We start from the raw sequence: 23,856 nt of genomic DNA, 5'->3' as shown, positions 1-23,856 counted from the left end.
GGTCACGCCGCAATCCCTTCTCCTCCATTCTCCTCTCGGGATCTTGGGCACGCACGCACACACGCCAGCGTGCGTTTTAAGCCACCGGGTCCGAGACGCGAACCGCAGTCGACTACGTTGGAGTCCAGCGACATAGCCACTACGCTAACTGCTAGTCCCCATGGGTCTCACTTCTGTTTGCAAATGGAGCGTGTATTTGTGCTACGAGTTTTCCAAACTAAGTCGAAAAGCACAATTTTGTTTATAAAAACATTCGATTCTTAATTTGTTATGTCTTTTCACATCAGTGCTGCCCTTGGTGTTCTGCCATGCAGCATCATTTCAGGTTGTAAAAGAACCGTGATAAAATATAAGTTTTAAAAATGGGCAGTGGCAGGGTCTCTGCCTCCTTTTGTCCATTTTGAAGGCCAGGGTCTGTTTCTAGCCCTTTGAACAGTGCCAGCTTGGGTGCAGAGGAAGGAAAAGTCTCTGGCAGGCATTCCCTGTGTGCCTTACTGGTTTTTAGTGATTTTCTTTTATTTTAGATTCTAGGTCGGTGAAGTCCTGCATTATCTTTTTTCTTCCATGCCTGGAAACAAGGGTGGGAAAAGCACCAATGTTTTCACCACTCTGAACCCAAAGCCCGATTTTTATTTTGTCCTTGCACGGGGTTGGCTGGGAGGACAGAATGGTGTGTCCACTTCCAGCCACAGGGAATGTGCCTGCGGGTCAAGAGAGGCCACTTTTTCTTCTCCGGAAGGAGATACAGGGTTGCTCTCAGGGCTGTTCATGACTTGTTACACAGGCTCAGGGGAAGTAGCAGCAGTTTCTCTCCCCTTCGGTGATATCGTGGTAGTGTCGCAGTCCCATCACTGACTGACGTTCGGCAGTGACTCCGGTGGTATCCACGGGGACAGCCCGTTTAAGCTCGATCGTCCAGGTATCAGCTGGTCCTTTTATCCCACGCACATGTGCGGGAAGCAGGACTGAACGTCAGATGCTCCAAATCTTGGAGTCACGAATGAACCCCACAGTGAAATCGTTTCCTCCTGGCTCTACAGGACAGATTTTCCATCTCCTTGTTACTGGTTATTGTGGAACATTTTGAGTGTGGAGTTAACAAAAAAGAAGTATAAATATGTGCTGATAGGTTAAAGTGATACATAGGAGTTCTGTAGGAGATGTTGATAAACTATGGTTCACTTTTGGTTCACAAAATAAAAATAAATCTGCATACTCAGAAGGCGTTTATTAATCAGGATAGCGAGATGAGAGCCCTTTTTTGTTTCATGGCTAAGAGATTGGAATTAGGCGCTACGGAACACGTGTCATTCTTAGGAGGAGCGATTGTGTATTGCTCCACGGACACTTCTGCCCTGCCCTGCCCTGCCCTGGTGAACCAACTTGGTCGACGTGTCCTCCTCCATGTGCTGCTCACCCCTCCTTCTGTCCTTGTGACCAGGTGCCTTCAAAGTCCTGCTTGCTGTTGTCTATCTCATGGGCCTTTTTCAGAATACAAATCCTGTTCTCTTCCTCCTTCTATTCTTTCTCATATTTGTCTGTTTATTTTTATTTTTAGAGAAAATTTTTCTTTATCATTTCAATAATCTGGTTTTATTTAAACTTTCATGTGATTGTAAACATCTTGAGAACAAATATGTCCTAAAAACACATAGCTCCCAGACGGACCCAGAGTAAAAGCTCAGTGATTTATTTCTTGGTTCATGGAGTAGTAGAATGACCTATAGCTGAGAAATAAAACAGGTTGCTAAGATCAGTCAGTGGTGTTGAATTTCTGAGATGTAAGTTTTCTGTGTAACTTCCAAATATTATATAAATTAATGAGACAGAGATTAGATCCAGTTTTGGATTACCCATTCAAAATTGATCTGAGGGACCAACAGATGGCATAATGGTTATCTTGTTGGACTCCTGTGTTGTCGGCCATGGTTCGAGTCTCAGATCCAGCAACTTAGAACTCATGCTGGGTGCATGTATTTGTGTGCTCAAAATCCCAAGAGGAAAATGGAGGAGAAGGGACTGGCATGGCCATCCCCCTGGAGGGTGATTTCTAGCTTTCTGTCTCAGTATGTCAGGTGAGCAAATGTACCATATAGCAAAAATCTCTCTTGAAAAGAAATTGAGGGACCAGTAGTTGGCGTAATGGTTGTATTGCTGGACTCCCATGTAGTCGACCGTGGTTTGAGTCCCAGACTCAGTGGCTTAAACTCACACCAGGTGCATACCCATGCATGCCCAAGATCCCGAGAGGAGAATGGAGGAGAAGGGATTGTGTCGTGTCCCTGCTCCCTGGGGGGTGATTTCTCACTTTCTATCTCTCTCTCTCTCTCTGTCTTTCTGGTGAGCACATGTGCTCTATAGCATAAATTCAAAAAAAAAAAAAGATCTGAAAGCTGTACCAAAGGCTCAAGGTCACCTCCTCGATATCCTCAACAAACTTCTTTAGAACCTGTGATCTTGTTCATTTGCTAGAGGACTCTCATGTGAATGTCCAGTTTAGATAATACTTGGGTGAGTTCGAGTTCTCTGGAAAAACAGAACACATTGGGTGTGTATGTCTCTATGTGTGTGTGTGTCTGTGTGTGTGTATACACAGACAGAGAGACATTTTCAGGATAATGCAAACTTGGTTGCAACCACCACTTTATTATCACAGTAAAGGGAGTCACATGAACTTTTGTTCTCTCGGTGCATATAAATGTTATGTTGACATTATACAGTAGTCTGTTAAGTGTGCTGCAGCATTATATCTTAAAGAAAAAGAGAGAGAGCTTGCATCTCAAATTCAAAAGTTCCATAGCCAAAAATCAATATCTTAAAAAACTTTATTGCTAACATAAGCTAACAATTATCTGGGCCTTCAGAGAATCACAGCCTTTTTGCTGGTGGAGGATCTCACCTCCATGTTGATGGCTACAGAAGGTTAGCGCTGAAGGTCCGGGTGACTGTGGCACTCTCTTCAGGTGAGACCACAGTGAACTTGGCCATGTGAACTGGCTCTTCCTTTCACAACACTTTTCTCTGTAGTTGGCCTTACTATTTGACAGCATAATGCCCACGGTAGAACTTCTTGCACAGAGTCACCCCTCTCAAAGTCTGCCACTGCTTTATCAACTGAGCTTATGCAGTGTTCTAAATGCTTTGTTGTCATTGGAACGATGTCACAGCATTGTGCCCAAAAGTAGCCATCTGAAGAAATCACTTCTTTGCTCATGCATAAGAAACAACTTCTCATCTATTAACGTTGTATCATGAGATTGCAGCAATTTGGCTGTATCTTCAAGCTCCACTTCTCTCCTCAACCCCCAATAATTATTTATTTATTATTATTATTTTTAATTTAACCGGACACACACAGACACACACACACACACACACACACACACAAACAGAAAAGAAGCCACCCAGTCTGGGACTTGAACCATAGTTGGCCACGTGGGAGTCCAGCGCCTTTAATCACCACACCTATTGGCCTCCAGGCTCCACTTGTAATGCTAGTTCTCTTACCGTTGACCCCCACATCCGTGGTTCTTCCTCCACTGAAGTTTTGAAACCTTCAAAGTCATCTATAAGGATTGGAATAACTTTTTCCAAATTCCTACTAATGTAGGTATTTTGACCTCCTTTCTTGAATCACAGTTGTTCTCGCTTGCATCTATAATGGTGAATCCTTTCCAGAAGGTTTTCCATTTACTGTGCCCAGATGCTTCAGAGGAATCACTATCTGTGGCAGCCTTTTTTAACAAAATGTATTTCTTAAATAATAAGACTCAAACGTTAGTCCAGCCAGTGCTGTGGTGGTTAGGTCTGCTAGATCCCACATGGCCGGCTGTATAGTTTGGGTCTCAGACCGGTAGGCTTGAAAAACACAATGAATGCATACGTGTGTGTGTGTGTGTGTGTGTGTGTGTGTATAAAACCTGTAAATAAGGGAAAAATATAGGAGGGGGATGTGGTATGACCATCCCCCATGGGTGGTACGTTTTCACACCCCCCCCCATGAGTCCATGTGCCCTCTGGCAAAATTTTTAAAAAATTAAAAAGCACTCAAATCACTTCTTGAGCCATAGCTACAGAACGCATGTTATGTTTACAGGCGTGATGTAAATGACAATGGAGGGCTTCAGATATGCAGTAAACCACACTATCAGCAGATGTGCCCTCACCAGGCTTTCTTCCATTTACAGAGCGCAACTCTTAAGGTCCCGCGGATTTCCAGAATGGTAAATGAGCACCAGCTTCAACCTCAGGTCACAGCTGCATTAACCCCTAACAAGGGGGTCAGTCTGTCCTTTGAAACTTCGAAGCTGGGAATTGACTTCTCTGTAGCTATGAAAGACCTAGATGGAATCTTCTTCCATTGTTAGGCTGTTTTACCTACAGTGAAACCTGTTGTTTGTGTAACCACCTTTCTTAGTGATCTTAGCAAGATCCTCTTTGGTAATTTGATATGGCTTTCTTCTGTCCTTGCTGCTTCCTTGTGCTCTTTTGCAACTTGGAGATGGCGTCTTTCCTCAGACCTCATGAACTCTCTTAACTTCTAGTATTTCTTTTGCAGCCTCCTCACCTCTCTCATCCTTCGCAGAATTGATGATAACGAAGGTCTTTTTCTGGACTTGACTTTAGCTGAAGTGACTGTTAGGACAAGTTTGATCTTCTAAAGGCCACTATAGCTTTCTCCATGTTGGCAGTAAGGCTCTTTCGTGTATGCACTGATAGCTCTTTTAATTTCCCTCAGAAACTTTCTACTTCCATTCACAACTTGACTGTTTGACACAAAAAGACCCAACTTTTGGTCTGTCATGGTCTTCACCATGATTTTTCTCACTAAGATGAATCATTTCTAGGTTTTTAAGTGAGAGATGCACAACTCTTCTTTCACTAGAACACTTAGAAGCTATTGCAGGCTTAGTAGGTGGCTTAATTTGAATATTGTCATGTCTTAGAACATGTGAAGCCTGAGTAGAAGGAGAGAGCTGAGGGAATGGCCACTCCGTGGAGCAGAGCAAGCACCTTATTGTTAAGTTTGCTATCTCTTATGGGCACCAGTTCATGCACCCCAAAATAGCTACAATAGCAACATCAAAGATCATTGACTATAGACCACCATATGTAACAATCTTAAAAACAATAAATGCTGTTAGAAACATGCTTCCAGTAGACTTGCTTGCCATGGAGTGCCACAGACCTTCACTCTGTCATAAGCATCCTATCTGCACAGCTCCATAAAGCAAGGTAGGCCTGCCTATGAAGAGGTTTATTGTCAGAATTGCTCAGGCAATTATAGAGGTGGTCAAGTCCGAATTTACAGGGTGGGCCAGAGGCCTAAGCCCACAGAGACAGTGGTGCAGATCCAGTCTTACAGCCAGAGACCAAGGAGAACCAGTATCCCACTGTCTTTCTGAAGGCCAGCAGCTAGTATCCCAGGGTGACACACTGGGATCCCAATGCTGGGGTCTTTTCCACTCCTCCCTGTGGGTGGGGACAGGCATTTGTCCATGAACAGGCTGGCCGGGTGCACATGAAGAATGAAGGCTGTCTGCTGGAGGGGCCTCCCTTACATAGTGCCTTCTTTCTAGTCAGATCTGCAGCTAGTTGCACAAGTTCCGCCCACATGATAGAGTTCACCAATTTCAATGATAATCTCATCCCAAAACACCATCCAAGTTGACAGATAAAATGAACAGTCTCATGGAGGTAGAGTCACCTACTGATTGCCAGGTCTTGAGTTACAAATGCCGGTTTTCCCTGGGGCTTCAAGAAGGGTGATTGCCAACTGGTTTGGATGCCCCTAAGAACTCCAGGGTAGGGACACTGGAATATCATTGTGTGCTAAACAAAGTTAGAGCTATCGGGTAAAAGTAGAACTTAGAAAGTAATGTATAGAGACAATTCTAGACTTTGGAGATAAGATATCTATGCTGAAATGACAGGAATTTGGAGTCCATTCTAGGAAGAGTAGTAGCTGAACTCTCTAGCGGAACTACCGAGACACTGGGGATTCTAGGAGAACCTGTGAGGACCAGGAAACATCTTGATAGGTTAACTTCAGAAAGGTTATAGCTCAGTTTAAAATTTTAATAAGCTGGGCAGTAAGCACGGTTGTTAATAGGTTCATTTAACCAGTGGTTGTAGTAGACCAAGTGTCCGCCATATTGATTGTGCTGTAACTGAGGAAGCAGTTGAGACACAGAAAGCAAACAGGACCTTTAATGGATGTAAACCATAAACACTCCTTAGACCTAGGATACAAATTAGCTTTAATGTTCTAGGTAACACCCGTAAAGTGTGTAAGACTCTTTTAATTCGAGTTTTTGTTGAAGTTTTATGCTGACATGCACTAATCATACGTTGTCCTCAGTAGTCTGATTTCGTGCATCAGATATGGCTATTGTGACAAACAATCTTATAAAACATTGCTACTCCAAGTGCTTTTGGCGTTGATTCAAATTTATTTTAAGACAATCTTGTGGAGTCCAGCAGATGGCGTGGTAGTTGAGGCTCTGGACATTCCCAAATGGCTGACCACGGTTCATGTCCCAGACATGGTAGCTTGCTTTCTTACCTTCCCTCTCTCTCTCTCTGGTCAAATTAAAATAAGTAAATGAGTAAATAAAATAAAATTAAAAAAAAAAGTCTAAATAAAAAACAGTGTTGGGACCAGCACATGGCATGATGGTTATGTTGCTGGACTTCCGTATAGTCTAATGTTGTTCAAGTCCTGGACCCAGTGGTTTAAAAATCACACTGGGTGCATGTGCATGCATGCCCAAAATCCAAGGAGGAGAAAGGAATGCAGTGTGGCCATCCCCCTAGGGACTTGATTTCTCACTTTCTGTCTCTCCAGTGAATGCATGAACCTTACAGAAAAAAAACTCTCTAAAAAGAAATAGATAAATAAAATAAAACAATCTTATTCCAAAATTTGAACAGAATGTTATTTTCCTAAACTGACAGAAATGGTAATGGTTATGTGTAGTAAATCTCTGTACCATCTGAAATTGCTTACTCTTATATATATAGCAAGATTTGTTTGTTTGGTTGGTTTGGTTTGTTTTTTTTTGTCATAGGGTGTGTACAATGGCCAGATCCAGACAGAGAGGGAAAAAGTGAGAAATCACCCCCTGGGGGATGGTCACACCCCAGCTGCTCTGTTCTGTTGTCCTCCCAGGTCTTTGGGTATGCACACACATACCCCGGCATGATTTTCAAGCCGGCGGGTCTGGGACTCAAACCACGAATTCAGCACCTTGACCGCCATGCCACTTGCTGACCTGCAAGGAGGATTTTTGATGTTTGGCATGTTTTCCCTCAGGAAATACATCTTAGCTATTTTGTGTTATTATTTTGCAGCACAGCAATAAAATGAATAATATCTTTATAATTTATTACATGACCTTTTTACCCTTAATTTCTTAAGGTATTTTAAAAACTATTTCAGATATAGCCAAACTACTCTGGGTTGATTACTGTATGTAATTTTCATTCTGTAAAGTTAAACTTTCAGAAAAGTTTCAAGAATGGCACAGAGAGCTCCAGTACCTCCTCACTCACGTTCCTCAGTCATTAGTATTTTACGCTTTAGATATATATATATTTTTTTTTTTTGAGAGGTTTTTGCTATAGGGTGCGTGCGCTCGCCAGACAGACAGACAGAGACATAGAGACAGAAAGCAAGAAATCACCCCCCAGGGAGGATGGCCACACCGCAATCCCTTCTTCTCCATTCTCCTCTCGGAATCTTGGGCATGCACGCACACGCCTGGCAGGAGTTTCAAGCCACCAGGTCCGGAACTTGAACCATGGTCAGTTATGTGGGAGTTCAGCGACATAGTCATTACACTAACTGCTGATCCCTTAGACATAATTTTCTTGACTCTACTCCTATTCCCTCTACCCAGTTCTCCCTTCTTCCCCCTTATATAATTTTTTTTTTCTGAATTGAAAAGATTTCCCCTTTATCCCTAAGTACTCCAGTGTGTATAGCCTAAGTTGACGAGGACATTTCCGTATGTACCTGCATTATAGTTATCAAAATCAGCAAGTTAACATTTAGAAGTGTTGTTTTATCAATTGCTCATATAACATCCTTTATAGCAAAACTGAGTGAATGAATAAATAAGAATGAAAGTGTGTTTCAGTTTCTAATTTAGGATCATGCTTGGCCTTTAGCTGTGCCCAATTATACAGGTGTATGCCACAATGCCTGGCTTTTTAGTGCAGACCGGGACTCCAACCTGGGCTTCCCTCATGGCCTCGGCCTGCCAAGCAGTAGTATCCAGTGCGTCCTACCGTAGCTGAGCCTCTTCAGTTTATCTTTGTTTATCATTTTTTAAGACCAATTCAATTACTTTGAGCAAATTTTTTAAAGTATTATTTTATTTAACTTCATTTGTTTAGTTATTTTAATTTGACCAGAGAGGGATACAGTGAGAGAGAGAGAGAGAGAGCGCACACAAGAGAAGGAAAGTGAGAAAGCAAGCAGCCAGGTCTGGGACTCGAACTGTGGTTAGCCATGTGGGAGTCCGCCACACCACCTGCCAGCCCCACTTTGAGCAAATTTTTAGCTCTGTCTTTTTTTAGTTTATTTCTTGAGAGAGAGAGGCACATCCCCAACAGGGTCTTCTTTCCTCATCTAACCTCAGTCTGAGCAAGCTGGGGTCAGGTGTGCACGACACAGCCAAAGTCCCCAGGGAGATTGTGGGATGTGAACCCAAGACCTTCCTTTGTGGGCCTAGTTGTGCCATCATTGCACCACAGGCTGGCCCCAGATTTTCAGCTATTCAAGAGCAGATTCCTTTGAGCATGTTCCTTAATTTGAATTTGTCTCATGTTTCCTTGATTTGATAAATATTTTTCTAGGTTAAGTTCAGGGGTTAGTAAGTATGTCAACTACTTTTCTTACAGTATTTTTATTATCAAACAAAAATCTTTTACATCTTTAAAAATTTATTTGGCATCTACTACGCAAATTAGAAAAGAGGCCAATAAAGCCAGATGCAACATTTTAACTTTATTAATGAGAATAATTAACCCTAAAATTCAGCTCAAATATACACATAAATGTTCATCTCATATATGTGATCAATTCAAATATAGGATTTAAGAAAACTCGGGCGTATGATTGGAGGGTTTTTCTTTCTTCCCATACAGTAGTTTTTCTGTTTAAAATGTTCTTATTTAAAAACGTAAGTGGCCATTCGCATTTCTGTATCACTTGTGTATTACTACCGTCTTTAGGCTGGTAATCATGTGCTCCCTGAAACTGTGCAAAGTCTCTGTTCCACGTCACTGTGGTCACAGTGGCTACCGCTGCCCTGTGACGCTCCCATCAGTGCCCTCATGGGGTCATCTGTCATGCATGGCCCATCCTCACCAGCCCTGCCCAACATGTCTCCCCCTCGGCCCACCCCTCCCCTGCACTGTGTTCTTTAAAAGAGTTAAAGAAGTGGTACCAGGTGGGTTTTTCATACTACAGAACTGAAGTGTATTGACCATACAGAATTCAGTCGTATACACAAGAAAATCAAACTCTCGCAATCCTGTGACTCCATTATTGTTATTGTCACGTATATTTTTTCACGATCATCTTCTTTGCCTGTGTAGCTAATGTTTGTCTATTTCATGCATAGCTAATAAATGTCATGTCCCTGGCATGTGTGAAGGCTGACATAAGTCTGTTCCTTGGGAAGCTTCTACAGATGTGGGAAGACAGTCAGCAATTTATGAAAATAGCCTGTCGAGACTTGTGATGGGTGACCTACTGGAAGTTATGAAAACCCACTGGGTGAAACTCCAGGGACCAGCAGTTGGCATAATGGCTATGTTGCTGGACTCCCATGTAGTCTACCATGGTTCAAGTCCCGGATCCAGTGGCTTAAACTCACGCTGAGTGTGTGTGAGTGTTTGCACAAAATCCCAAAAGGAGAATGGAGGAGAAGGGATTGTGGCGTGGCCATTCCCCCCTGGGGGTGATTTCTCGCTTTCTGTCTCTCTCTGTCTTTCTGGCAAGCTCACGCACCCTATAGCAAAAACCTCAAAAACAAAACAAAACTTGACTTCTTTTTTTGCTATAGGGTGCATGCACTGCACCCTCTAAACGTCAGTTTTTGCTATAGGGTGCATGCACTGCACCCTCCAGGAGGAATGGCCTCACCTAATCCGTTATCCTCCTCTTTCCTCTTGGGATTTCAGGCATGCATGCACATGCACCTGCTGTGTTTCTCAAGCCACCTGGCCCAGGACTCAAACCATGCAGTCAGCCATGTGTGATTCAGCTGCCTTAACCTCCACACCACCGCCTGGATCCGAATTTAATTTCTTGTTATACATATTTTTCTGAAGCACTTTGTTAGCCAAATGGCTTTCTTTTCTGTAGGTGTATCTTAATCTACTTTTAACTTGCTGTCATATCTGTGGGTTCTTTTCAGTTGTTAGCTGTTGTAATTAAGTCAGCACTTCCCTGCCCAGTCTCTGTGTATGAGCACAATGAGTTTTACTCTTCCCCACCCAGTCTCTGTGTATGAGCACAATGAGTTTTTTAGCTGTTATTACTACAGATAACATTTCTGTGTTAAGTAGTATGTGAACTAGAGAAGCATTGATAAGCGTTCTGAAATCGACTTCCAGAAATGTGGTACCTTTCACACATTCCCCAGCAACAGAAGAACGCACCTGCTTTACTGCACCTTCTCCATTGTTAGAATTATTACTTTAAAGGGAAAATCCTTAGCAAGATGATGACTTTGGCTGATAGGCTAATCTGCATGTCTTTCATGGTAAGTAGGCTTGATCTTTGTTCTTAGAGGCTTGCTTCCTTGTCCATGTAGACTTCTGGGATGGGTGACTTGTTCATGTGCCTTTGCCATTTGGGGTGTGAGTGTTTATCTTTGTGTTATTAATTTGTCTGGGATCTGTACACTCAGGACATCAACTCTGGATGAAGGCAGATGTTGAGAAAGGCATCAGTGGACTGTAATGGAGTGGTACAACGTTTGTCTCCCCTGCCTCCTACTTCATGAGAGAAAAAAGAGGGAGAGGGAAAGGGAGAGAGATGGAGAAGGGAAAGGGAGAGAGATGGAGATGGGGATGTTTTTTTCCCAAAGTTTTTGCTGTAGGGTGTGTGTGCTCGCCAGAGAGAGCATTATGTGTGTGTGTGTGTGTGTGTGTGTGTGTGTGTGTGTATCTCTCCAGAGTTTGGGTATGCATGCAGGCACTGGCACCCAGTGTAATTTTCAAGCCACCGGGTCTGAGACTCACACCACACAGCCAGCCCTGTGGGACCCATGCTACCTGCTGGCTGCAGAGAGATACTTTACGGCACCTCCTGGTCGTCATAATTTGTCCCAGCTGCCATTGAGCTAGGGTTAGCTAATACCATGCCTCTGTGTGCAGACTAGCGGGAGAACCAAACCCAGGCCCCTGTGCTTTCCAGCCTCCCAAGTGGTGGTACTCAGCATGCATTGCGCACATCTCTCTGCAGAGCCCCAATCCAGACTCTGTGACCACATCTAATTTGAAATTCTTGGATGATACGTGTCTAGATCGTGTTTCCGCTTGCCTCTCTTCATAATATTTTGTACGTTCTTGTCAAAATTTGTATCTATTGAGGCTCAGAGGTTACAACTCACATGATCGTGTGTCTGCTGCTCAGCACCGTCACCTGTGAGGTCCTTCCCGTGATATGCCCGTGCTGCAGATGCACTGCAGACAAGGTGCCCAGGTGCCCAGGGACCTCCCCACAGTCTGTTTTAGAAAGCGGGACACTGGGCGGCGGTGGAGGTGGTGGTGGTGGTGGTGGTGGTGGCTGCTGTGGCCATTTTTCTATCTCCTCACAGATGTAATTACGCATCTTTTCTGGGACCAGCAGGTGGTGTGATATTTAAAGTGCTGGACTTCCACATGGCCGACCATGGTTCAAGTCCCAGACCTGGTGGCTTGCTTTCTCATTTTCTCTCTCTCTTCTCTCTGGTGAAGTAAATTATTAATAATAATAATAATAACAACAACAAAATAAATAATTAAAAATTTACATCTTTTCTGCAGTTCTAAATACAGTGGGAAGGTAAATGTGTAGCTTCTATAACATCTCTCCTGTAGGTTCCCTGCTTCTAATATGCTTAGCAAAAAATGCCCCCTTCCCTGGGTGTTAAAAGGCAGAAATGACGAAGGAGAAACGGGCAGAGAAAGCTGACAGGGTGCATGGGTGGTATACACACGTGGCCGTGCTTGAGTGACATACCATGTGCAGGTGACCTGAGCGAGTGAAGGAAAAGACTTGTATTGCGTTTCTGTGGAGAATGAGGTCTAGAATCTGGACGGAATAACCGAGTAGCCCATAAGCTTCTACTTCACATCAGGACGTCGGAGTCTCCAGGATGCTTGACTTCATGGATGTTTTCCATCATTTACATGGTTTTTAATGAGCATAAAAAAAAGGTTTTATTTAGCATTTCGTGGCCTGAGAATGAAAGCTGGCATTAATTTCAGCCTTATGGCAAGAGCCAAATGGTGGATGAATAATGCAATATCAAATGAGACCTACATTTTCTCACCTCAGTGTTAATGGTAATGACGTCCGAGGACTTGATCGGAAAAGCTCAGAGTGAAGATTATTACGATCTTGGGCTGCTTTAATAAGTGAGTCCGTCCTGTGGAGAGAATGTCTCCTTTAAAACAGGTTCAGAGCATGGCAGTCAGGGAATGATTTCGCCTTGATTAAAATTTTTCTTCATCTATTCAGTCAGCTCCTTATCTTGATTTTTCAAGTAGAAAAGCCTGAGAATTTTAAGTGTTAGTGAACCGTTATGGAAATGTCAGAATCAGGAAACGTTAAAAAGCCAAACTGAAGATCCAAATCAGTAACAATTAAGAACCTTCCGAATTTGAAGCAGGTTAGAGTACTGAATGATCAGACCTAAATTTTACATGTGTCTTCCTAAGGACTATGTGGGATTTCCTTGTCTTTGCAGAGGCAGCTTTTTCAGGAAGTTTTTTTAAAGCTTATTTATTTCCTGAGAGAAGAACAGAGGCAGACAGACACGCCTCTGCCAGGGTCTCGCCAGGCCGTGATCCTCCTAGCCTTCTCTCCCTCCCTCCCCAGCCACGTTCACGGGGCCCAGTGTACTCAGGCCGACCTGGGAACTAAGCCCACGTCCCACGTGGCTCCAGCACCGCTCAGGCCTCACCTGCCACGTGTGTCACCACGGCTGGGCCACGTTCTTCCTCTCAGTCCCTTCTGAATTTAAGGGAGAAGGGGAATGGGGTGTGTTTGGAAGGCTACTGATGCTACATTGTATTTCCAACATCAAAACAGACCTGTGTGTTATCTTATTTTTTTAATTTTTAAACTTTATTCATTTCAATTTGACCAGAGAGGGACAGAACAAGAGAGAGGGAAAGTAAGAAAGCAAGCTGCCAGGTCCTGACCTCGAACCACGGTCAGCCACGTGGGAGAGTCTGGCATCCTTAACCACCATGCCACCTGCTGCCCCGTTGTATATTTTTTTTATAACACATTCTATATTTGTCCCACACAGTCATTGTTTAGTGCTCTGCGGTTATTTTGGAGACTTGTTTTTAGCCCACTCCTCCTCCTCGAATGAAATCTTCCTTCACATCCACTTCATTCTTTAGTGCTCTCTTCTCCTTTTGAACCATACACATTAAAATAAAAGATGATTTGGGGACCGCGGTTCACGTCCCAGACCTAGTGGCTTAAAACTCACGCTGGGCATGTGCGTGCGTGCCCAAGATCCTGAGAGGAGAATCGAGGAGAAGGGATTGATTGTGGCATCGCCACTCCCTTGGGGGTGATTTCTCGTTTCTGTCTCTCTTGTCTCTGTCTCTCTGGCGAGTACACACACCATATAGCAAAAATCTCTAAAAAAAAAAAAAATGATTTGAATGTTTGTATTTAAGAGCAGAATACATATAAAGAGACTTTTGTATAATAATGTAATATATAATTTATATAATTAGTGTGTAGTATATCAATATATTTTTTTTCTTTTTGGGGGGGGAGAGGTTTTTGGTCTAGGGCACGTGCTCTCACCAGAAAGACAGAGAGAGACAGAAAGCGAGAAATCACCCCCTAGAAGGGATGGCCACACCACAATCCCATCTCCTCCATTCTCCTCTTGCGATCTTAGGCACGCACGCACACGTGCCTGGTGTGAGTTTAAGCCACTGGGTCCAGGACTTCCAACTGCGGTCGACTACATGGGAGTCCAGCAACATAGCCATTATGCTAACTGCTGGTTCCATATATCAGCATTTTTATGTGAAGATCTCATCTTTAGTTCTTTCTAATACACTGGTTTTATTCAAGCTATAATTGTTCTCTAGGAATATAAGAAAACTTATAATGAGCAGGCTTAGACTTTATTTGGAATTTGATACTAAAATATGTTTACTTTGCATAGGTAACATAGCTGTTGGCCTCCATCGTTTGAACTTGTTTTTATTTTGCATTCTTTATTTTACAGTACTTATATTTTATTAATTTTATTTTATTGAATGGTTTATTGTTCTTAAGATCTATGAGACTGTCCTTTACGATGGCACAAAGCATGTCCTTCCATAAAATTAACACTGTTAGCAAATTAGAAACAACTCTTTACAAATCACATTGTCATAGATTTGAAGATTTAAAAATAGCATATGATCTATGTTATGATAGCCCAAGGAGAATCAGTTAGAGATGGTGTACTTCCAAAAATCATGTAATCTAATTTAGACATCTGAGATTGCACGCTAAATCCCCAAGCTCCTTTTAGAATATATTTTATTTTTATGTTGATTTTGATTGTTACTAAAAAGTTTCAGAAATCAGCTAGGATCTGAAGAAAGAATTGAATCCTACCCCTTTCCATCACTGTGCCTTAATTTACTTTTGTTTATGTAATGAGCAGTCTTTGTAAAGGGTACATTCTATTCCAGCCTAAGTCCTAGCCATTCTTCAGTTATAACTTGTTAACTCTAGCTCCAGCGGCTCAGTGAGCGCTGGAGAAATGTTCCAGAGTTGGGAAGGGAAGAGGAGGTTAGAGGGCTAGATGAGCATTGAGTTCTGTGCCACGTGCCCATTGCATGGTTGGGAACCCCAAGCTGGGAAAAGAGTCTGGCCTTCTGGATTTGCAGAGGACCAGGGGCTGAAGCCCCTCTCAGGGCAGGACTGCCAACCAGATGGGCAGAGGCAGACGCCGCTCCCTGCCCTGGAGTGCAGCATTTTTTCATGGTGGTGGAGGTTGGCATCTCACTGCATTTCATCAGCTTAGACGTCGCTCTCTTAGTGCTTGCGCCTTGTTGTAAACAAGAGAGGCAAGAATTTGTATATCTTAAGTGCCTTTTTTTTGGGAAGAGATTTTCGCTATAGGGCATGTACACTCCTGAAGAGACACAGAGAGTGAGAAATCACTCCCACCCTGGGGGGGATGGCTACACCGCAGTCCCTTCTCCATTCTTCTCAGGATTTTAGGCATTACGCACACATGCCTGGCATGAGTTATAAGCTCCTGGGTCCGGCACTTGAACCAGGTTCAACTATGTGAGAATCCAGTGATGTCCAGTGATGTATCCATTATGCCGCCTGCTGGTCCCAAGCACATGATACTTTTAAGCAGGATTTTTTTATTTTTTTATTTTTTTGTACTTGGTGACTACAGTTATGAAATTAAAGCTAGATGCGCAACTAATTAATGGGACAGTGTTGCTTGAATATGTAATGGCTGTATCATGGATGATGCAACATTTTGGAAATACTTACCCTGCTATTGCTCTTCATGTTGAGAGATAAATTTCTTTAGTGGTGGTCCAGCGGGTGGAGTGGTGGTTAAGGCAGCTGGATCCCACCTGGCTGACTTTGTGGTCAGATTCCAGATCCTACAGCTTGAGCATCATGCTGGACACCTGTACGTGCGTGCCCAAAGTCCCAATAGAGGGAGATATGGGAGAAAAATGGTGGCATAGCCTCATAGGAATGGTGCTTTTTCACTTTTCCTCTCTCTGTCTCTCACTCTCTGGTGAACACCTGTGCCCTTTGGCATGCGTGCATGCATACATGCGTAAATAAATACATACATACATACATACATCCCAAGTAACTCTTCAGTGGCTCTCTGAACTTGATGCATGCATACATGCGTAAATAAATAAATACATACATACCAAGTAACTCTTCAATGGCTCTCTGAACTTGAACACTTGTTTTCTGCTCATTTGGTACCATCAAGACCTGCTCTTGTCTGTCAATGAGAAAGACTCACCATACTGAAGTTTCTTAATGGGGGTGGCATGGTGGCTAAAGGTGCTCGACTCCCACATGACCGACCATGGTTCGAGTCCTGGACCTAGTGGCTTGCTTTTTCACTTTCCATCACTCTCACTCTCTCTCATTCTGTACCTCTCCAGTCAAATTAAAATAAATAAATATGATACAATAAAATAATTATTTAAAAAAAGAAATTTCTTAATGGAAAGAGAAGTGGCAAATGAATTATACTTATTTATGCTAGCTCTGGCTGTTACTGCTTTTTTTCTGTAATGTAGGATATATAAACAGACCCCAACTGCAGGATTCTTCCCATCTTCAGTCTTCCTGCTACAGTTTCTCCTATTTCTCCGAATCTGGCTGAGGTTTTTTTTTTTGTTTGTTTGTTTTGTTTTGTTTTGTTTTTTCAATATTCCTGCTAGTTACATGAAGAAATATTAACAACTGGTTCCAGGAATCCTCTGGAGGCAGTGCAGATGCCCAGCGACCCCGCTGGCCCTGCTCTTGTGGCGTTCACGGGGGAAGCGTCGCGTCTGGTGTGATCACAGAGCTGTCGGTGCAGCTGTGAGGAGGAAGCGGGACGTGACGCGCTTGTGATTTTGTTCCTGCAGAAAGCAGAGGAGGAGGACGTCGTCCTCACGCCCGATGGCACCAGGGAATTCCTGACGTTCGAAGTCCCGCTGAATGATTCAGGATCTGCCGGTCTCGGAGTCAGTGTCAAAGGGAACCGGTCCAAGGAGAACCACGCGGATCTGGGCATCTTCGTCAAGTCCATAATTAATGGAGGAGCTGCGTCGAAAGTAAGCCAATGTCCACTTGATCAGGCGTCCACCTGTAACAAGGCGGGGCTTTTGGGCACATACTGTGCCCAGAACACCAGGGGCAGTCTCAGTGAGGCGACCTCTGAGGACGGAATACAGAAGTAAACTTTCTATTTCACAGGCCCGTGGCCCATGGTCCTGCTAGTTACATGAAGAGACTGTGCCTCTCGGACTGGGTCCTGACGCAGAGCGGTGTGCGAGGAGGTCCCTTCCCTGCCTCCCTGCTGGGGGCTGGACTGGGTCCTGACACAGAGAGATGTGCGGGGAGGTCCCTTCCCTGCCTCCCTGCTGGGGGCCTGGAGACCACTCCTGCCCTGGCTCGGGGTGCCCTTCTCCGCAGCCCTCCTGCAGCCTGGTCGTGGGCTGTAAACACCCTCTGTGGTTTCCGGAAGTAAGAAAGTAATCGCTTTGTGTCCTTGGAATTAGTATGCTATTTCGTAAACAGATTAGGATGATGGCCTGATTTACAGACGTGTAAAGGACTGGAATGGGCACGGCTACAAGGACTGCGTAGATGACGCTAGTGTTCAGTGGGGCATGGTCCATGAGGATTCGAGCTCCCTCCCCACTTGTTTTTCTGCTTTGTTTTAATTCAGATGGAAAGCAACTTTTATAACCGACTGTTTAATAGCACTTGTTTTTACCTGTTCTCTTCCCAGGACGGGAGGCTTCGGGTGAACGATCAGCTGATAGCCGTCAATGGAGAATCCCTGTTGGGCAAGACAAACCAGGATGCCATGGAAACCCTGCGAAGGTCTATGTCTACCGAGGGAAATAAACGGGGAATGATCCAGCTTATCGTGGCCAGGCGGCTAAGCAAGTGCAGCGAGGTAAGGAAAGTAGTGGTGTCTGAGCGCGCAGTGAGACCGCAGCTCTGTCCCGACCCTGGTCACAGAGGTTCTGCGTGTTACCTCGGAAGACCATAAGTCACCTTTGCTTGCTGAGGTGGGATGGTTTTGCCAGTGAGTGGGGATTGGCTTTCTTAGTTCTGTGATCAAAATATTCTAATGCACCTTAGCATTCCTCTTGTCCGCTCCACAGGTAGCACAGGGACCCTGAGGCACCCTTAGCTCAGGTGTCTTCTTGCACACAGACCTTCTTCCTAGAGCCAGTGGTTCCTCTGAGGGTGAGCAGAGTCCTACCTGGAGGTGATAGCCTGGGGGGAACCTCGCTTATTCATTTGCATATCTATCAGGTCCTCAGAAAAGTCATGATGTATTTTTCTATGCAAAAAAATGTCATGACTTTTCTGACAAAGGGATGCCTCTTGTCAAGATTGGCTTGCAGGTTGCTGTGCTCCTGTGTTTTGGCAGGAGTGTAAGCCTCCCCTTTTCCTCACCCCCTCTCTCCTTCACCCTGGGGCTTGGCCTTCCCCTCCAGGGCCTTCTTTGTCAGCTTAATGCCCTGGCTGGTCTCGCACAGGGCACTGGAGTGAGGCTTCAGACACCGGTGTCCTCTAGGAAAGGGGTGTTTGTCTCTTTTCCTAAATAAGTAAAAGCGCACTTTCTTTTATAGTGGGGCATTTACAAATGAAAACTAAATTCTGGATGGCCTTGGTCATAAATATTGGAACCTAGGAAAAAGCTAAATTTCATAGGTTCATTATAAAATATGTGGCATTTATTCAAAGTAGGTCAGATCTGATCATTTGCAGAGAGCCTATGGAAAATAGTTCATTGTTTTTGTTTTTATGGATGCCCAGATCCCCATAATTTGAAATCAACTAAGATAAAATGTTTACTGAATCATGTAAATTGAAATTTATATCTAAATTATTAGTTTTTTTTAAATTTTATGCAATTTTCTAATAAACGTATAAAGCTAGCTTTGTAGGTCCTGATGACCACGCAACACTCTAATACAATCCTATTTTAAAATGAACATGCATTCTTGAGGTCAGCAAATAGACATTATAGAGGAGACCAATTTTGAAAAATTGGAGCCAGCAGGTTGCATGGTGCTTAAGACCCTGGATTCCCACTTGGCCAACTGTGGTTCGAGTCCTGGACTTGCCAGCTTGCTTTTTCACCTTCCCTTGTCCTCTCTCTCTGTCTGTCTGGTCAAATTGAAAAATAAATAAATACATAAAATTAATTAAATCAATCTTAAAAGAAAGATTATTGACCATTGATTAATGTTAGATTGTTTTCTTTTTTAAAGAGTTATTTTATTTAATTTTATTCATTGTCATTATTTTATTTTATTTTATTTTATTTTATATTTTGAAGTCGACTAGAGAGAGACAGAGCGAAAGAGAAGGAAAGTGAGAAAGTAAGCTGCCAGGTCCGGGACTTGAACCGGGGTCAGCCATGTGGGAGTCCAGATGCCTTAACCACCATGCCACCTGCTGGTTTGTTAGATTGTTTCTGTTTGCCAAATATAGAATTAGTTCAGAGTAATTAACAGATTATTAATAAGATAACAATATAACCTTAACTAATAATCTCAAAAGGAAGAGAGGGGATTTGGACATTGACTTGTACAACTAAGTATGAAACCTAATTCCTCAGTGTAGACTACTGGACTGCTGTTCTTCACTAGTAGCTGCATGAGTTGCCAAATCACCCACTGGTCTCATTTATATATATATATATATATATATATCTAGCAAATTGCTTCTCATTAGTAAGTCACAAGACGCATCACTGAGATCTTTTTCTTTTGACCAGCTTAATACTTTCACTGCGGGCATAGATTCATTCAGTGGGTATTTACTGAGCATCTCTTTATTCGATGTTAGAAAATGTGTTAGAACCTGGGGGTACAGTGGTCAATAAAACAGGTGGGGGGCTGGAGCCTTCTCATAGAACTTGTATTCTCCTGACAATATATCATTTTTGTAGTCTCTTTAAAAACTAAAATTTGTGACACTTTTTTTGTTTTTTAAATGAGAGATTTTTGCTGTAGGGAGTGTGTGATTGTTTGGAGAGACAGAGACAAAAAGCAAGGAACCCCCCACCCCCCCGGGGGATGGCCATGCCACAGTCCTCTCTCTTCCATTTTCCTCTTGGGATTTTGCACACACATGCACATGTGCACGGCCTGAGTTATAAGCCACTGGGTCCAGGACTTGAACCATGGTCAGCTACATGGGAGCCAGCTCTGTAACCATTATTCTATCTGCTGGTCTCTATGACACTTCTTAAAATTGTCCTTCATAGAAAACACTGAATGTTTGGAATCAAAATGTCAGAAATGAACTGAAGATCAGTACTGCACTTTCATCAGATTCGTAGTCCTCCCTGTTGTTCTCCAAATACTTGCAAAGCAAAACGTGCACTAGCCTGAAAATATTTTGATAAAGGCACTGACTTCATTCCCTGTTGCCCTGTGAAAGACTTGAAATTGGAATCCCACTGAAATTTCTCTGTGTTTCATTCACTTCTGCATGTCAATTTATGTGAATGAAAATGATTTAAGTAAGGGAACAGCTGCAATAGACAGTAATAGACTTTAATATTCAATATTCCTTATGGTATCATTTTCATACATTGCTGGTTATTACTGTTTCTTAGGACAGAATAAGCTTATAAAGCAATTATATCAAAAAAAAATCTTATCACGAGTGTCTTGCTATCTCTGTAATACTAGCGAGAAGCCTTTTGTACTGACAGGGTTTAACTAAGGAATTATATGAAGACAGAAGAGCTCAATTCAGCTTCCCAGAAGGCACAAGACATGATTTTGCTGCTGTTGTACTTATATTATATATTACCTTTGGAAACCTTCCCTCTGCGTCACTGGGAGGGTTTGTGTAAATTGTGTTATAGTAAATATTGATAGAAGCGTAGGGTGGCTTGCCATCGGGAATGAACCGCAAGCCAAAATAATGTGCTGGAGTTTGCGCCTTCTGGGTCTGTTAGTCAGCTGTGCAGTGCAGTCTTTGACGGCACCCTAAAGCTGTATTTCACTATCTCATTCTTTAAATGAATGGTTTACTTCATTTTAAGCTGACTTGAGAATTTACAAAAGAAACTCTTTTGCACTTCATCACGTTTCTTCTCCTACGCGTGTCAGTTCTGTGCATCGTCATCTTCGTATGCTTTCTCTAGAATGGTTCCTCGACTCTCCTTATCTTCCTGAGACCCTGCATCTCACTAATACTGGTCCCCAGACAGCACGCTGGAGGCGTTCCGTGGGAACCGTTCCTGCTTTGTTGTGCTCGGCCCTTCAGGAACCCCAGCACCACCTGCTTGTCAGGAAGTCTCGTCCCTGGCCTGCTCTGGTTTTCTGCTTCTAGACTCAAGCTCCTCTCTCTCCTCTGGGGCGTCCTGGTTTCTACCTGCTCTGGTCTGGCTCGTGCTTCTCAAGGCTGTTCCTGGGCTGTTGTTGCTCTAACGAGCTCTCTCGCTGATCTTGCTACTATTGAGATTAATTCTCTGTCCGTCTCTACTCAGAACTGAGACCCCTCTCCCCGCAGCCCGCGGAGATACTTGCCATGCATCTCCCAGGCATCGGTCTCTGCCATGGAAGCTTCAGACCAGGAGTCACCTTGGACCGCTCAGATGCTGTGTGTAGCATCACTCCCTGAAGGATGTCTCCAGTCGGGCTATCCCTCTTACTCATTCTCTACACTGAAGGCAGGGGGATTATTCTGATTCTGTCACTCCCTGCTGAAATCTCTCCTGGGCCGCTGTGTGTCTGCAGGATGGGTGCTAGTGTCTGTCTCATGGCCACACTTGGCACGCCCGCTCTAGCCCTGTCCCCCTCCTGCCCTGTTGTCCTCTAGCCCCGTCCCCCTCTGGCCCTGTCCTCCTCCAGCCCTGTCTCCCTCCTGCCCTATTGTCCTCCGGCCCCTTCCCGCTCCGGCCCTCTCCCCCTCCGCCTCCTTGTGCAGTCAACTCCCACTGCGCAGGCTCCTCACTTCCCAGGCATGGGAGGTACCCTGGTTCGGTCTTTGCTTGAGTTCGTGCTGCCCCTCGTCCTGGCAAAGGCCCTCTCGGCCCTTGGATTCCAGTCTTCTCTTCCCAGAGTGTTTCCACGGCCGTGTGTGTCCCACAGCCAGCAGGTGTCTCACTGCATGCTTCCCTCTTTGTTTTCTTTTGCTAGAACTGTCAATTCTGTGTTCAGACCTGGGCCGTCCACTCCTTCTGGCTAGCTGTCACTGTGTCCAGTCAGGGCCTGAATTGGTGACAAAGAGTGAATGCTAAGGGAAAAGGTTCTGCAGAGTCTGACGTTTTCAGAGAAAAGGAGAACTTAGTTAGGGTTAGAAACCAGGTTCTGAGGTAGCCCCTGAGCCAGGGGGTAAGATGAGTTTTTGGCAAGGAGTCTAGATTCCCTTTGCTTTCTTTCCTGAGCTCTAATGCCTTTACTGAACTGCATTTGAGAGCAATCAACTATTCCCTTTTGTTTTAAGAAACGGAAATGTCTCCCTTCTGTTATGCTCCAGAATGATGGCATAACTGCTTTTAGGTAGGGAAAAAACGTTAAGTCCTTCTATTTTTCCTGTTTGGCTATGGAATAAAAACAAGAAGAGAAAAACTTGTTATTACTTACCCCCGGGGAAGATTCGTTGAAGACAGTGACAGGGCAGATGGCAGTGGGAGGGCATGCATTGCACTGACCCTTGAGTACTGAGAGTAACTTGGGTATTGGCCTGGCCTCATGGCTCAGCAGTAAAGAGAGCTGGATCCCATATGGCCAACTGGCAGTTCAAATCCCAGCCCCTGAGGCTTGAGGAACATGGCCGGAGACTTGGGTGTAGCCCAATCCCCATAGGATGGAAATCGAAGAGAAGGGATTGTGGTATAACCACTTCGCTTTAGGGCTGCTTTCTTCCTTTCCCTCTCTGTCCATCTCTATTTCTGGCAATTAAAAAAGGAAAATGTATGAGAACTGCATATCTTTTAAAGAGTTTAAGGAAGTTAGTATTTGTAGAAATTACTGTAATCTCACATAGCTTCAAGTCATTTCATGATGTATGTGTGAGAGGTGGTTTTATATGAAACCTCTCTTAGTCCCTGTCGAGAATAAGCTTTGGTCTTAACCCTCGCATTGAAGGACTTAGTCATCGAGGAGTGTTTTTTTACAACATAAATCCATTTTTACTTTTCTCATTATTTTAAATCCTTGAGGGATGCAACATCACACGGATTCTGTGTCCAATGGCCTTAGCAGGGAGGTTGCTGTGGAATTTGGCGTGAACCATGCCACTGTTTCCACGGGCACGGGTGACCTTTCCCATCACTCTGGTTTTACTTGGTTTGCCACCAGGAGCCACTGTGTTGTGTTTTGCTGTGTTAAGCACACCTTTGTGTTAAGCACACCTCTTGCCTAAATAGAATTCCGTTTCATCTGGTGCATAAACACCTTCCATTTGAAGAAGAGCTGTGTGCTCCCTTTGGTTCTGAGACCCCGCTTATAGCCAGCAAATGGCCATGGACCACAGGTTTCCAGACTTAGCTGTGGTTTAGAAGTCCTGTTCCCCGCAGGCCTCGGTTATCTGTCCCCCGAGTTCAGCAGCAGGACCCTCATTCACCTCATCAAGGAGTTCTTTAAAATGGATTTTCTCACTAGGTTTGATCCTTTTAGAGTTAGAAAGGTAGAGTAGACTAGAAAGGGGCCTAGATATCACTTAGGAATCTTTTCATTTTATGCATTAAGAAATAAATGCAGGGATCAGCAGATGGCGTAATGGCTAGGCCGCTGGATTCCCATGTAGTTGACCGCGGTTCAAATCCTGGACCTGGTGGCTTGAACTTGTGCTGGGCACATGTGTGTGTGTGCTCAAGATCCGGAGAGGAGAATGGAAGAGAAGGGATTGTGGCA

General features: G+C 43.9%; 1 protein-coding gene across 24 annotated transcripts in view; it reads left to right on the top strand.

Moving 5' to 3' along the window:
- Positions 1-23,856, top strand: part of PARD3 (par-3 family cell polarity regulator) — a 611,947-nt gene that overhangs the window by 310,477 nt on the left and 277,614 nt on the right. For all 24 annotated transcript variants that reach the window (XM_006158308.2, XM_006158309.2, XM_014591497.1 and 21 more), the window contains 2 exons: positions 16,879-17,067; positions 17,748-17,918. In XM_006158308.2, the coding sequence (XP_006158370.1) occupies positions 16,879-17,067; positions 17,748-17,918 (360 nt within the window). The remainder of the gene's footprint in view (positions 1-16,878; positions 17,068-17,747; positions 17,919-23,856) is intronic.

The sequence above is a fragment of the Tupaia chinensis genome, unplaced genomic scaffold (genome assembly GCF_000334495.1).
Source record: "Tupaia chinensis unplaced genomic scaffold, TupChi_1.0 Scaffold000578_2, whole genome shotgun sequence".
NCBI lineage: Eukaryota > Metazoa > Chordata > Mammalia > Scandentia > Tupaiidae > Tupaia > Tupaia belangeri.
The sequence above is the reverse complement of the archived record's forward strand: the minus strand, read 5'-3'. Positions and strand labels throughout refer to the sequence as shown.